Genomic DNA, 13,985 nt, shown 5'->3' on the forward strand with positions numbered 1-13,985 from the left:
ATACCTCTACTGTTGCCAAGGAAGTCTCACCTACGGGTCTCACAAGAGTGGGATTGCAGGATATTTGATCACACTGTGCACCCTGAGATTGTGTAATTTACTGAAGAAGAAAAAAAAAAAACACTTTTTCTAGTTGTGTTGTAGCTCAACCCTAAGCACACACTTTTAATCCTTCTGGCTTGAATACAGACACACCCTTAGTACACAGCTTTAATCCCAAACTATGACGGTAAAATTAGATTGTAGATGGAAGCCCCATGTTTGGAAGTGGTGTCTAATTGAGTGTCAGGCAAAGTGATGAATCAGAGAAAGATTTGACAGAATAGGATATGCCCAACTCTCATGAGAAGAGGGAGGAAAGGAGCAGTGCAGAGGGAGAGGGGCAGTCTCACCAGGAGAGCTTTACAGAGACAGGTTGCGAAGAGAACAAGCTAAATACAGGTTAAGACAAAAAGGAGCCAGAGAATGAGGAGCCAGAAGATTAGAACAGATTGCTAGAGTTGGTTTGAGGTCAAGCAGAGCAATTCAGTCAGAAACTAAGAAAAGCTAGATTGAATCAGTTAGCATGGAGAGGGGTTTTGAGCCAGAACAGCTGAATTGACCAGCAAGAGCTCAGCAAGAACTAGAAAGGGTGAGCTTATTCAGCAGGAAGTCTCAGAGAATGAAAGCATTCTAGGTGTAGATAAGACTGTATGGAGTCTAGCAGCTTCCAGGAGTAGGGCTAGCTTAGCAGGCTGAGGCAGTAAGCCTCAGAGGCAACTAAATCAGACAAAATAAAAGATACTTTTACAGTGAACAAATGAATTTTTTACTCTAATCGGCCTTTTACCTCTCCACCTGCCACCCTAAAATCTCTGTGGGCCACCTTAGTTCCCTTCCTCTGAGGCCCCTTCGCACTTCCAGGTGACTTTCTTGGTCATGACTTAGGTGAAATCACACGGTTTACTAGCTTATTGAAATTTACTTAGCGTCTGTGAGAAATATTCACCTATCCTTGACAAACTCCAGTGCACAACAGTTAAGTGAGCTTGTTACATATCTGCCCACAGGTTCTCCCTTTGGCCTGGTAGCACCCCCACCACCACCACCAACTTTAGGACTCTGTATACGTGTCTCTTCCTCCAGGAAGTTCCTACGTATATGCTCTCAAAACGCCATGAGTTTGTGCACACCTGAGCATATCTACATACAGATATAAATGCACACAACTAAAAATAATAATAGAAATCCAAATAAACAAGACGCCACTGTAGGTTTGCCCAGCATGCCACTTCTCAGTTGCCTCTATACTTGTCCACTTCTGACACTGTGTCCAGGGCTGGACTTCAAGCTCCAGAGGTAAGGGCTTCATGTGTCTTGCTCATTATTGTGTCCCTAGCTCCTGACACAGTGCCTGGCACTGAGTAGTTGTTCAGTCAATAGCTTCTGGGAAAAAAGGAATTGGAAATAATTCTCCACACCAGTGAAAGTTAAGTTAGACAGAAGGGAAGCCGGTGATTCACAGGGGAGAAGGTTGCCCCTGTTGTCCCATGTGTGCTAATTTAAAATTTGAAGATATTGTAGTTGTTTATTGTTCTGTGGGGCTTCGGAGCAAGGTGAGGCCAGGTGTCTATGAGAATGGAGAGAGGTCTGTGATGGGTTCTTGTTGGTCCTGGAAATGGGTGATATGCATGGTTTGTCTGTCATATCAAGGGAATCTCTGTTAGGAACCCTATGCCCTGTCCTCCAGCCCTGTGTGGCAGTAAGCAAGGGAAGCCACCATGTGAAAACTGACAGGAAAGATATCAGGCAAGACTCCCCCAATAGTGAGACCCACACCATATTTATAATTATGAATTCACGACTTTCATTTGCAGAGCATGTGTGCATGGGACCACCGTGAGCATGTCCTGAGTTATTGCAGGTGATCGCCTAAGGCGAGTCCCACAGTGACTCCACAAGATGAATCTACAATTACCGTCATCATTATATGGTTGGAGAAACTGAGGCTCAGAGAGGTTGAGTTACTTGCCTCAAGTCACCGAAAGAATGGAGAACAGGAGAAAAGGAAAAAACATAAAGATTTCACACAATGACTCAGCTCCTCCTCAGAGTCTAGCCTTGGAAAACAGACTAGTTCATGAGAGTCTAACCAACCAACAAATGATATATTCTTACAGTAATCATCTAAATGATTTAAAATTTATATAATCTATCCAAGATTAAAGCTTTAAAACTATTGGATGCCAAATATACTACACATATTAAAATTTATTTGCACCTGTTATGTGATATATGATATGTCATTAAGTGCCAAATGTAGTAGACCAAAAAGTATAAGAAAATTAAACAACACTTAGTATTACATAGAATACCAACTGCTTGCCAAATAGATACAAAATGATTAGGAAATAAGAACTATTAATAAATATAGTGAATTTTTGACATACCAAGTTAGCCTTTCAAATTTGTTTTAGATGAATAATACCTATTGGTCACTTGAACAATACTTATATGCAACTAAATTTAAATTTATAAACACAATAGATATGCAGTTTCAACAGTGTACCAAGGCTTTTGAAATAAGTAAAACATGAACATAATTTGATTCATTCCTTTCCAGAGATTCTGTGAGCACAGAAACCTGGGCAAATAACTGCAAAATGTAGGTAATTGAAATCACAGAAGCCAATGTATAATAAAGAGTGCAAACGGAAGTTTGATTTAGTTTGCAAATTCATTCATAAGCAGAAATAGTTAGCTGTTACCTTCAGATTTTATAAACTTGCTTCTTGCATGAAAGTGATTTCTTTTCTATCCAATCTAATTTTATATCCCGATTCTCATTCATTTAGGGCTACCTGAAAATGAATCTTCTTTCTACAAGCACAGAATTCATGTTCTTACTTTATATGATGCTCACTGAGAAGATCTTAATATTCACACATGAAAACACACATGTAAATCATAAAATGTCAAAACATAAAAATGTAAAGGTATAAAGGTCCTTACTATCACAAAACTAGATTTAAATTGTAGATGAGGCATTTGATTAGCAAATTTTATGTCTTTAAGTGCACCATAAATGACACTCAATTTTTAAAAATATAAGAAGCATTGAAGAATGATTAACATAAGCCTTTCAAGACCCATGCTTGGGAATATCCAAAAGTCTGCAGAAAGGTCTAGGGAGCGTTGCACACTTTTACTCCCAGCTCTGAGGAGTAAAAGTGTGGTCTCTCTGAGTTCGAGACCAGCCTGGTCTCCACAGAGTTCCAGGTTAGTCAGGGGTATATACTGAGACCCTGGCTTTGGTTTTGGGTTTGTTTGGTTTTTTGTTTGTTTGTTTGGTTGGTTGGTTTGGTTTGGTTTTTAAGTCTACAGAAACAGCATTACCCCTGGGTATATTTTGCCACGAGACTGTCAACTTTGGGCAGAAAAGTCTGGAATGCTATGGATCATAAATAGTGCCTTAGACTCACAGCTATGCATGGAAAACTGGGTACCTCTCAGGCTTCATATAATCTCGTTTTCTTTGCCTGGCTTGGGGAAGTAAAACTGCTTCACTGTATGGGAGCCACACTGTCCTGAGACGTTCTTTGTTACTGATTGCACCCTAAGGAAACAGGAGGTCAGGGTTTACATCCAGGAAACCTTCCACTGTGTTAGGGAACAAAGGTCTCAGATGCTTGCTCTTTTCCTACCTGTGAGTTTTTCTTTGGCCAGAAGTCAGTTTGAGTACTGTTAGCTGTCACCTGTATGAATTCTTAGTTAAGTGCTTGTAGGCATGAAGTCAACAAACACTTAAAAAACATCCAAACAATCTCAGCGTTGGCTGATATGGGGTGGGGGAGGGGCAGCCAGTAAGGCCTTTTGGGGGCTGGAGAGATGGCCCAGCAGGTAAGAGCACTGACTGCTCTTCCGGAGGTCCTGAGTTCAAATCCCAGCAACCACACCTGTAATGACACTCTGTAATTAGAGAGATCTGATGCCCTCTTTTGGAGTGTCTGAAGACAGCTACAGTATACTTACATATAATAAATAAATCATTTTTTTTTTTAAAAAAAGACCATTTGGTAAAAATTACAAGTTGACATTAGCAATTCAAGCAATATTCCATACAGACTGTAACTATATGTTGACGTGGGAAGTTTTCCCTGAACATTCTCTATAAATGTTGATGGGGAAACAGTCTCCCGCATGTTCCGTCTTAGAAGAGGCCCTTAGTTTCATCTTGCTGGCAGCCTTAACCGTAGAGTCCAGTGTTTTCCCCCTGGTTTCTGGTGTTCTGTCTACCATCTGTCTCAGAATCTAAATCAAAGGGGTAGGGACAACTGATTTCTGCAGTCTAGAGATGAAAGCAGTTTCTGGATCCTAAGCCCTCACTCCAGTCAACAGGTAGTTCATTTAGGATACCTCAGTAAAGACGAGAGCACCAGCTGGCCAGCTGATCCCCAAGTTTCAAACTTTTCTTCCAGGCACTTTAAAGGGCAACGGGAATTCCCTGGTCTGCAGCAGCAAACAGAAAGCCCCGGGTGGGAGAGCAAGTGGCTTCCTGCACTACTGCCCCCAGGCCCAAACACCACCGGGAGGAGGTGGCTGTGTCGTGTTGGGGGAAATCTCTCCGACTTCAGGGTGGCAGTTCTCAGGGAGCACCAGGGAGAATCAGAGCAAAATCACTCGGGAGGAAAGAGCTTCTTGAATTCTTTACTGATTCCACCCTTAGCTACTTGGGTTCTAGTGACCTGGTCTTGACCTTGAAGCCGGGGAGGCCACGGGTTCCAAAAGCTTGGTTTAGAAAATACGTGGGCCTGGTCGCTGCCTCCCCAAGGGTCCTTAGGAAACAATTTCTCCTAAGCGAACAGTTTTCCTCCGTGAACCGTGGGGTTCTGCAGTCTATTCTTCAGGGAAAGTTCCGTGGGTTCAGTGCCTGGTGCTCTGATAGTATGCGCCATTCATTCCTAGAGGGCAGAGACCTAGACAGTCCCCTCCCGCTGTGACGGTGGGAATGGCCCGCACCTTCTGTTCAGGATGCATCTAGTCCATTTGTCGCCTTCCAGTTTTCGGGATCTCAGAAAGCACACTTTTTAAAACCCAGCCCAAGATACCTGCACGACGTGGAATCCAGAAGGATCGGCTGGGGCTCCGTGTGGGCCTGGAGGAGGCGGCGAGGATAGCCAGGTTGTGCACGCTGCGTCCTCGCTGCGTCCTCGAGTGCTCCTGGGGATGTGGCACGGACGCGCGGCGGGGGCGGATGCAGGTGCGCGAACTCCTGCGAGTTCTCCGGAGCCGGGACCATAGCAGGGTTCCCGGGCTTGGAGCAGGTCACACCGGGAGGAGGCTCCAAGATGTCCTAGTCTTCAGGGCTCCCTGGCCTAATGGATACCTAGGACGACCCTCCTCTCACTTCGTCATGAGATCTTGAAAAGTCTGGTCTTGCTATGTATGGTTTTGATATTAAAGAATTTCAATTTAGGAATGGACCTTGGCCAGGCTCTGGCGGGGTCATCCTCCTGCAGGGGCAGGCTTGGGTGTAGGAGGAAAGAGAGTTCCGAGCACTGGAGCCCACCGGAGATTTGTTTCAACCCAGGGACGAATCCTTCGGGGGCCGGGGAGGCAGCGCTCCAGGCGGGTGGGAGTTGGGAGGATTTTAACTGAATACCTGGTGGTGGCCAGGCTGGGAACATTTTTGCACAAAGCGCAAATGGGAACCGCGGAAACGTGGGAAAGAGGATCTTTCTACTTTTGATTTGCCTCTAAACTCTCAGATTGCTGCTGGCCACCAAAAGGGTGGTACTTTGGGGACCAAGAGCCCGGGGGCCAAACAGAGGAAAGCTGCCTGTCCGACTGCTCAAAGCTACTAATGTCTGAGTTTAGGAACTTCCCAGAAGTTCCTACAAAGTCCTCAGATTAGAAAGGATTGAGGTAGCAGGTGAGGCAAGCTGTAGGAGTTCTGCGCTATGGGGTATTATCAAGGAGATGTAGACTTCGTTGCTAAGGGTGGGGAGCACAGACGATTTTTATTCCACGCGGCTTTCCCCAAAGCCATGAATTATAACCCGCTCACTTAGGTGATGGGCGTTCCTTGTTTTCTTTGTATCCTGAAGCTGTATCACTGTTATAAAGATCTCTCAGAAATTAATTATAAAGAAAAGGCCTTGAGAATACTAGTATTTTTTAGTATACGCAACAATTTTCCAAGAATAGAGACACTGGTTCATACCGATCTCCAGTCATCGTCCAGTTTACCTCAGGGGAAAAAAATCAACTTTAGAAAAACGGTGCATAAGCTCCGCGATATGGGGCACGCTAAGAATTCTGGAGACTGAAATAGGAAGATCGCTAGTTTCAGGCTACCAAGAGCTGCACAGCGAAACTGCCCTCTCAAAAACCTAAAATAAAAAAGTGCTGGGTAGCGGTGAGAGAGAACGGAAGTTGTATTAATTCTTCTAATTCTTTTCCTTTAGAAGTTTCATTAGAATTAAAACTACTTTATAAGATAAACTTTCGCCCTTAAATATTTGGAATTTTTAAAGCCCATATTTAGAATGTGTCATCCCATATATCTATAACGGATATAAATTATAAAAACGGATTGCGAGATAAGAATGTAAATTTTTTTAAAAAAATTGTTTATGAAAGCGAATAACGAGACATAGTAGGAAGCAAGCAATGTAGCATCCTAGTTTCATATTTTATTCAATCTATATAACTAGGCTTAATTTTAACACTCCCCGCTGGAGTAGGGCAGGTCGTATATACAAGAAATAAGTGTTATGAAATTACTCTACTTGCATTACATTCGGGTTTCGGGAAGATGGAGCATGTACGCGTACGCATTCGCATTCGGCACTGGGAACACTCGCAGTTCCCAGGGAATGAGGATGGGGATGTTTTTGTGATGCAGACAGTTTGGGTTTTATTAGCAACAAAGCATCTCACTCACATTCATAGTCACAGGTCCTCAGGAAGTATGTAAATCGGGAAAACCGTGGAAGCCACAACCGAAGTGGGCAAGATCAGGCGAGACTTAAAATCCCAGAATTTTCCCGCGTTTGTGTTGTCAAGCGAGCAGAACACAATTGTAACAATTTGGAAGGACTTGGTGGGCGCTCCGCTGCTGGTTTTCCACGCACAAGCCTGGCAGACCGGTGCTACAAACCTAAAAAGCGAGTGGTTCCATTTGACCACTTGGCTCCAGGTGTGAAGGAGACTCAGGCTGGAGGCTGAGCTTGGGCGCTGCTTAAAATGCGGGCAAGGTTCCCTCTCTGCCGGAAAGAGCGGCCAGGGTTGTCAGCCTACCGTCCTCAGGGCCAGGCTGTTGTCTCAGCAGCGCCGCAACCGCGGACAGGTGCCGGCCCAGCCGCACGCCTTTACCCGGAGCGCAGCTAATGGCACAGTGATGCTGTTCCTGCTGCTGCTGCAGCAGCGGCGGCGGCAATATTGTCCGGGAAGCTGCGGACACGTGAAACAAAGGGGAAGCTGCCTGGGGGTGCAGCAGGCACGGTGGGTGCTGCAGCAGGTGGCAGTAGCTCCACGGAGCGAAGGGCTGACTCTGCGCAGACCCAGTTCCTCCCCCTGGAACTCCCTGCATGATGCTCTCGATGGTGAACGAGGCGCACCCGCGTCCGGACCGAGATCCAGAGCCCTGGTCTCTCTCCCAAGGCTGGGAACCCAGTGCGGGCTGTAGCGCAGGGATGGCGAGGGGGGTGGCAGGGCCCGCGCCTTCGGCTTTTCTAGGAGCATCGCCATAGGCGGGGGCCGCGAGCAGCAGGTAGCGCAGGGGATGCGGATGCAGCGGCGCGCACGGGCGGCTCCCGGGCGGGGTGGCTGGATGAGCTGCGAGGTTAGGCTGTGGCGGGGCGGAGTAGTGGAGCAGGAGGCTGGGCTGGGAGACGTGCAGGGTGGCGGGCACAGCGGGTGGAGGGAAAGGGCAGTGCGGGTGGCCTCCCGGAGGTGAGTGGTGGCGCTTGAAGCGCTTCCTACGCCGGAGGAAGCTGCCGTTGTCGAACATGTCCTGGGAGGCGGGGTCCAGGCTCCAATAGTTGCCCTTGCCCGGGTGGCCGGGCTCACGGGGGATCTTGACAAAGCAGTCGTTGAGCGACAGGTTGTGGCGGATGCTGTTCTGCCAGGCGGGGAACTTGCGGCGGTAATAGGGGAAGCGGCCGCTGATGAAGGCGCAGATGCCGCTGAGCGTCAGGCGCTTGTGCGGGCTCTGCAGGATGGCCATGGTGATGAGCGCGATATAGGAATACGGGGGCTTGGCGGGCTGCGGGCCGTCGGCTGTGCTGGCTGCCGGGGTCCGCGGCGCTCGGAACTTGCGGAGGAACCCGGAGGAGTTGCTCAGGTCGCCGCCGTCCTCCGCGCTCCTCCCAGGAAGAGTGCCGGCTCCCGGCCTCTGCACCGATCGCTCCAGGCACTTACCGCTCTCCTCCTCGTCGTCGTCTTCCGTCTCATCTCCATCTTCCTCCTCTGCCAGCACGTCGATCTCCACCTCATCCTGGTCGGAGCTTAGAGGACTGGGCGGCGGAGTGGAGCGAAGATGCCCAACTCTTGCTGAGTTCATGGAGGATAGGAGGGAAGAGGGAGAGGAGGGGACTGATGTGGGCGCAGCTCACCTGGTTTGGGGTGGGTGGGTTAGCAAGGATGAGTCTGCTAGGAAACTGGAGCGCTCCTAGGCTAGGCTTCTTTCTGCCTTTTCTTTCTAAGGCCGTGGCAAGGTGCACTTTGTGTTTTAAGTTTCTCTGAGAAGTGCGCAGTGGACTTTCCCCCTATATATCCTTCTTCCCAGTTCCTCGGAGTGGAGCCACTTCCCCCTGACGCCGCCCAATGATGGGGGGTCCTTGGTCCCTCCTCTTCACACCCATCCACTGAGGATGGTTTAATCAGCCAAAGTGCTCTGAGGTTGGGTGGGCTCTGTTAATGTTGCTCTAAAACTGCACAAACAAAAACCAAGAAGGAGAACATGATACCCAACAAGGTGTGGCCATATCGACATCTAGACCTCGCTAGTACTCACTTTGGCACGGGGAAGCATAATGGGATGTATCTCAAACAGAATGGCACACTGACTTAAAGCTATATGCCCCGTTCAAGAGAAATGGCTCCTTGCCTCCACGCAAGCTCCACCAAATATTCCTGTGACTCGATTTCCCTAAAAGCAAAAACATCCTAACATAAGCTATGGAAGTTCAGTGTGGATTTTAAAAGGAAAAACAAAAGAGAGAGAGCATTTTCTTAGTCTATTTTTCTCCAGCTGCTTTTAATAATTAGCCAGATGAGCATAGCGCATATTATCTTTCACATTTAGACAGGCATACCTAGACAGGCTTCAGAAAGCAACATACTTTTTTCCTTCTTTTCCTTCAGTCTTTACCAACTACATTGGCTTCACTACAAAAATACTGTTTCTCCAAAGTAATTTTATAAAGAAAGGAATGCCTTCACTATATGAGTACTCCTGCCTGCTTGGCTTGTCCTCCTACCCTGCAACCCGAATATCCATCTAGAAATACAAGTGCTTCACTGTAGTAATAATAATAAAACTTGAAACTAAAGCAAGGAAGGGCCGGGCTGCAGTGTCCCTGACTCTAGATACACCGGGGTCCATGGCAAAGCACCCACACTGGAGAGGGGGGACAATGACTCCAGGACTTGCTTGAAGGCTTTGGGGTACCTAAGCTTTTAGATTGGTTTCATGTGAGTTAGCCCAGCAGCTAAAGTAACAACATGGCACAGTATGTTTGTAACATAAATAGAGGTTGCATGGCAAAATACAAAGCCATGGTACCTTTTGGGGGTCGGAAGGTGCAATCGGAAACAGATATAATAGGGAAGGATGAAGGTTGTAAGTGATTGTGACCTTTATTGAGAAATCAGAAGCTGACTACCAAAAGTGGCTCCACACCTTTGGAATTAACGTAGTTTAAAGAAGTTAGCGTCTTTTGGAGAACAGCTCCCTTGCAAGCCTTTGAGTTAAGCTGTATGCTCTATGGAGGTTTTTACCCTCCAAGGCTCTCCATTGTGTGCAGTTTGAGGTAGGACAAACAACAGATCTGAGCCTGACAGATTTGTGTTTAAATCCAAAATTAACCAATGACTATTTGTGTGATTTTAAACCGCAGGAGGGCTGGCAGGTGTCTCATTCAATCTGCTGGCCCCAGATGCTGCCCTCACCCCCTGCTGGAGAGACTGGGTTCCCCTTCTCTGATTATCTGTGTGTGAGAGAGTATTGTTGATTTTCCTAAAGTCAACTGCTATGGGGATTTGGGTTATTTACAAATGAAAGGGTGTAAGAATGTGCTCAAAAGCAAAACAACCCCCCCTACATTCTTGGCCAACTAAAGAGCTCCCTGTGGCCAACGCTGGGGGACAAACAGAGCAATCAAAGTCGCTAGTTAACTCAATGTCTAAAATATAGCTGTGTGTTCACGTTGCTAAGAATAACTGACTAAATCAATAAAGGAAATCTCTTGCAGAATTTCAAATAACTCATATAGCTACTCAAGATGGAGTCTACTTACACGTGATTTTCTCCTAAAAAGTACAATAGAAAAAGGGACAGGGTAGCCTTTCCTGGGGAGAAATCAGCTCAAACCTTGGCCGGGAGATAAAAGCCACCCTCAACTACCATACAGCATATTGATGTGTAGTTGCTTGATGTGATGACAATGGCAATCCAAAGCATAACTATAAGACACACCCTAATTGAAGAGCATCTATGTGCCTGCCAAAGGTACAAAAACAGGACAGCTAAGGCACTGTCATAGTCTACAGCAATCTAAGGAGATTACTGAGTGCACATTTCTATCTGGAAGTGATTCTTCAACAGAAAAAGAATATGATATATGGTGGCACACATGTAGTCAGTCCCAGGGTTATGAAGGTAGAGACAGGAAGGCTCCCTGAGTGAGAGGCCTGGTTGGTGGTGGGAGTAGGTGGGAGATGGCACCTAAAGAACAATAGGCTGGCCTCTGGCCTCCACATGTGCACACATATATACAATCCTTAAAATTTACCCAACTCTCATGAATTAAGCCTATAACCTCAGGTACTCTACAGCAGCTAGGCCAGGAGGATTCCAAGTTGGAGACCTACATGGGCTACTAAGAATAAGTTTAAGACCAGCCTGAAAAATTTAGTGAGCTCTTATCTCAAAGTAAAAAGAAAACCGGTATACTGGTTAGGTTTGTTTGTTTGGTTGGTTGGTTGATTAGTTGGTTGGTTGATTGGTTGGTTGATTAGTTGGTTGGTTGGTTGATTAGTTGGTTGGTTGATTGGTTGGTTGATTAGTTGGTTGGTTGGTTGGTTGGTTGATTAGTTGGTTGGTTGATTAGTTGGTTGGTTGATTGGTTGGTTGGTTGGTTGGTTGATTAGTTGGTTGGTTCGTTGGTTGATTAGTTGGTTGGTTGGTTGGTTGGTTGATTAGTTGGTTGGTGGTGTTGTTGTTGTCTACTTGATACAACCTAAAGTCCCCTGAGAAGAGGGACTGTTAATTGAAGAATTGCTTTGACCAGATTGGCCTGTGGTCACATCTGTGAGAGACTGTCTTGATTGGTGACTTACTGTGGGGCAGGTGAGCCTGGACTGTGCAAGGAAGCAAGTTAAGCATAAGCTAGCAAGCATCATTCTTCCATAGTTTCTACTCCACGTGCTTGCCTTGAGTTCCTGTTCTGGCTTCACTCAGGATTATCACCTGAAAGGTAAATTAAAATAAAGCCCTTCCCCTCTCACTTTGTGTCAATGGTTTGACATAGCACACTAGAACAGCTAGGGTACAGCTCAGTGGCAGAAAGCATACTGAGCATGTGTGAAGTCCTATATTGAGTTCCCCACCATGCAAGGGGTGAGGATGATTCAACAGAAAGACCTAAAGGCCATAAGTATCTGTCAGCTGATCAATAGATACACAAAGCAGATACACTGCTCAGTTGCATGCAGTAGTCTGAATAGGTTTAGTCCCCATAGATTCATATATTTGAATGCTTGGCCCACAAGGAGTGACACTACTAGGAAGTGTATCCTTGTTAGAATAGGTGTGGTCTTGTAAAGGAAATTTGCCATTGTGCAGGTGGGCTTTTAAGATCCTATGCTCAACATTTCCAGTCTGGGCCAGTGCCCTAAGCAGACCCTAAGGCACAAACTCCACAGCCAGTCCCACAACACCCAGAAGAAATTCCACTCCTAGGCACTCTAACACGCCCAGGATCAAAGGACCCCAGGAGCTTGATCACACCAGGATCTGAGTCCCAGAGACAGCTTGATTCCCAGGACCTTTGACACACTGAAGATCTCAGGATCACAGGATCACAGAGACAGCTTAACTCTGAAGAGTTCTAGCACAATCAGGATCACAGGAAGGATGAGCTCCAGTCAGATTTAGCCAGGGCAGGTAGCACTAGAGATAACCAGATGGCAGGAGGCAAGGGTAAGAACATAAGCAACAGAAAGCAAGGTTACTTGGCATCACTAGAACCCAATTCTCCCACCATAGCAAGTCCCGGACACACCATCACACTGGAAAAGATTCAGATCTAAAATCACTTCCCATGATTGTCCTGATGAAAGAACTTTAAGAAGGAAATAAATAACTCCCTTAAAGAAATACAGAAGAGAGATTGGAGAGATGGCTCAGAGGTTAAGAGCACTGACTGCTCTTCTGAAGGTCCTAAGTTCAAATCCCAGCAACCACATGGTGGCTCACAACCATCTGTAATGAGATGATGCCCCCTTCTGGTGTGTCTGAAGACAGCTAAAGTGTACTTACATATAATAAGTAAATAAACCTAAAAAAAGAAAAAAGAAAAAAGGAAATACAGGAGAACACAGGTAAGCAGCTAGAAGCCCTTAAAGAAGAAACACAAAAATCCCTTAAAGAATTACAGGAAAACACAAACAGGCAAAAGAAACAAACAAAACCATTCAGAATCTAAAAATGGAACTCGAAACAATAAAGAAATCACAAAGGGAGACAACCCTGGAGTTAGAACACCTAGGAAAGAGATCAGGACTCATAGATGCAAGCATCACCAACAGAATACAAGAGATAGAAGAGAGAATCTCAGGGGCAGAAGATACCATAGAAAACATTGACACAATAGTCAAAGAAAATGCAAAAAGCAAAAAGCTCCTAACCCAAAACATCCAGGAAATCCAGAACACAATGAGAAGAGCTAAGGATAATAGGTATAGAAGAGAGTGAAGACTCCCAACTTAAAGGACCAGTAAATATTTTCAACAAAATCATGGAAGAAAACTTCCCTAACCTAAAGAAAGAGATGCCCATGAACATACAAGAAGCCTACCAAATAGACTGGACCAGAAAAGAAATTCCTCCTGTCACATAATAATCAAAACACCAAATGCACTAAACAAAGAAAGAATTTTAAAAGTAGTAAGGGAAAAAAGGCAAGTAACATATAAAGGCAGGCCTATCAGAATTACGCCAGACTTCTCACCAGAGACTATGAAAGCTAGAAGATCCTGGGCAGATGTCATACAGACCCTACAAGAACACAAATGCCAGCCCAGGCTACTATACCCAGCAAAACTCTCAATTACCATAGATGGAGAAAACAAGATATTCCATGACAAAACGAAATTTACACAGTATTTTTCCACAAATCCAGTCCTACAAAGGATAATAGATGGAAATCACCAATACAAGGAGTGAAAAAAGCAAGAAAGTAATCTTTCAACAAACTCACACAAACATAATTCCACCTCTAACAACAAAAATAACAGGAAGTAACAATTATTTTTTCTTAATATCTCTTGGTATGAAAATTAATATTACCAACATATCCTAATTGATTGAAATCCAAAAATATGAGGAGTTAGAAATTTGTTATCATCCAATGGTCTATCTAATTTGGTAATTGGAGAAATAGGTCCAATATTGTACAATCCATATACACTTTCTGCTTGTTTGTACATGACAGTGTCTTGCTGTGTACCACATAATGGTCTTGAAATCATGCTTCTCCTATCTCAGCCTCTATATTAGG

The 13,985-nt window shown here is 45.4% G+C and overlaps 1 protein-coding gene across 1 annotated transcript; it reads right to left on the bottom strand.

Annotated features, from left to right (window-relative positions):
• Positions 1-6,657: 6,657 nt before the first annotated feature.
• Positions 6,658-8,998, bottom strand: LOC116101125 (forkhead box protein D4). The gene has a single exon (XM_031384797.1). The coding sequence runs from the start codon at positions 8,543-8,545 to the stop codon at positions 7,223-7,225; it is 1,323 nt and encodes a 440-aa protein (XP_031240657.1). The 5' UTR covers positions 8,546-8,998; the 3' UTR covers positions 6,658-7,222.
• Positions 8,999-13,985: the final 4,987 nt, after the last annotated feature.

This window comes from Mastomys coucha, unplaced genomic scaffold (genome assembly GCF_008632895.1).
Source record: "Mastomys coucha isolate ucsf_1 unplaced genomic scaffold, UCSF_Mcou_1 pScaffold21, whole genome shotgun sequence".
Taxonomy (NCBI): Eukaryota; Metazoa; Chordata; class Mammalia; order Rodentia; family Muridae; genus Mastomys; species Mastomys coucha.

Coding starts and splice junctions, on each gene's coding strand:
- LOC116101125 (XM_031384797.1), bottom strand. CDS start 8,545: ATGAACTCAGCAAGAGTTGGGCATCTTCGCTCCACTCCGCCGCCCAGT.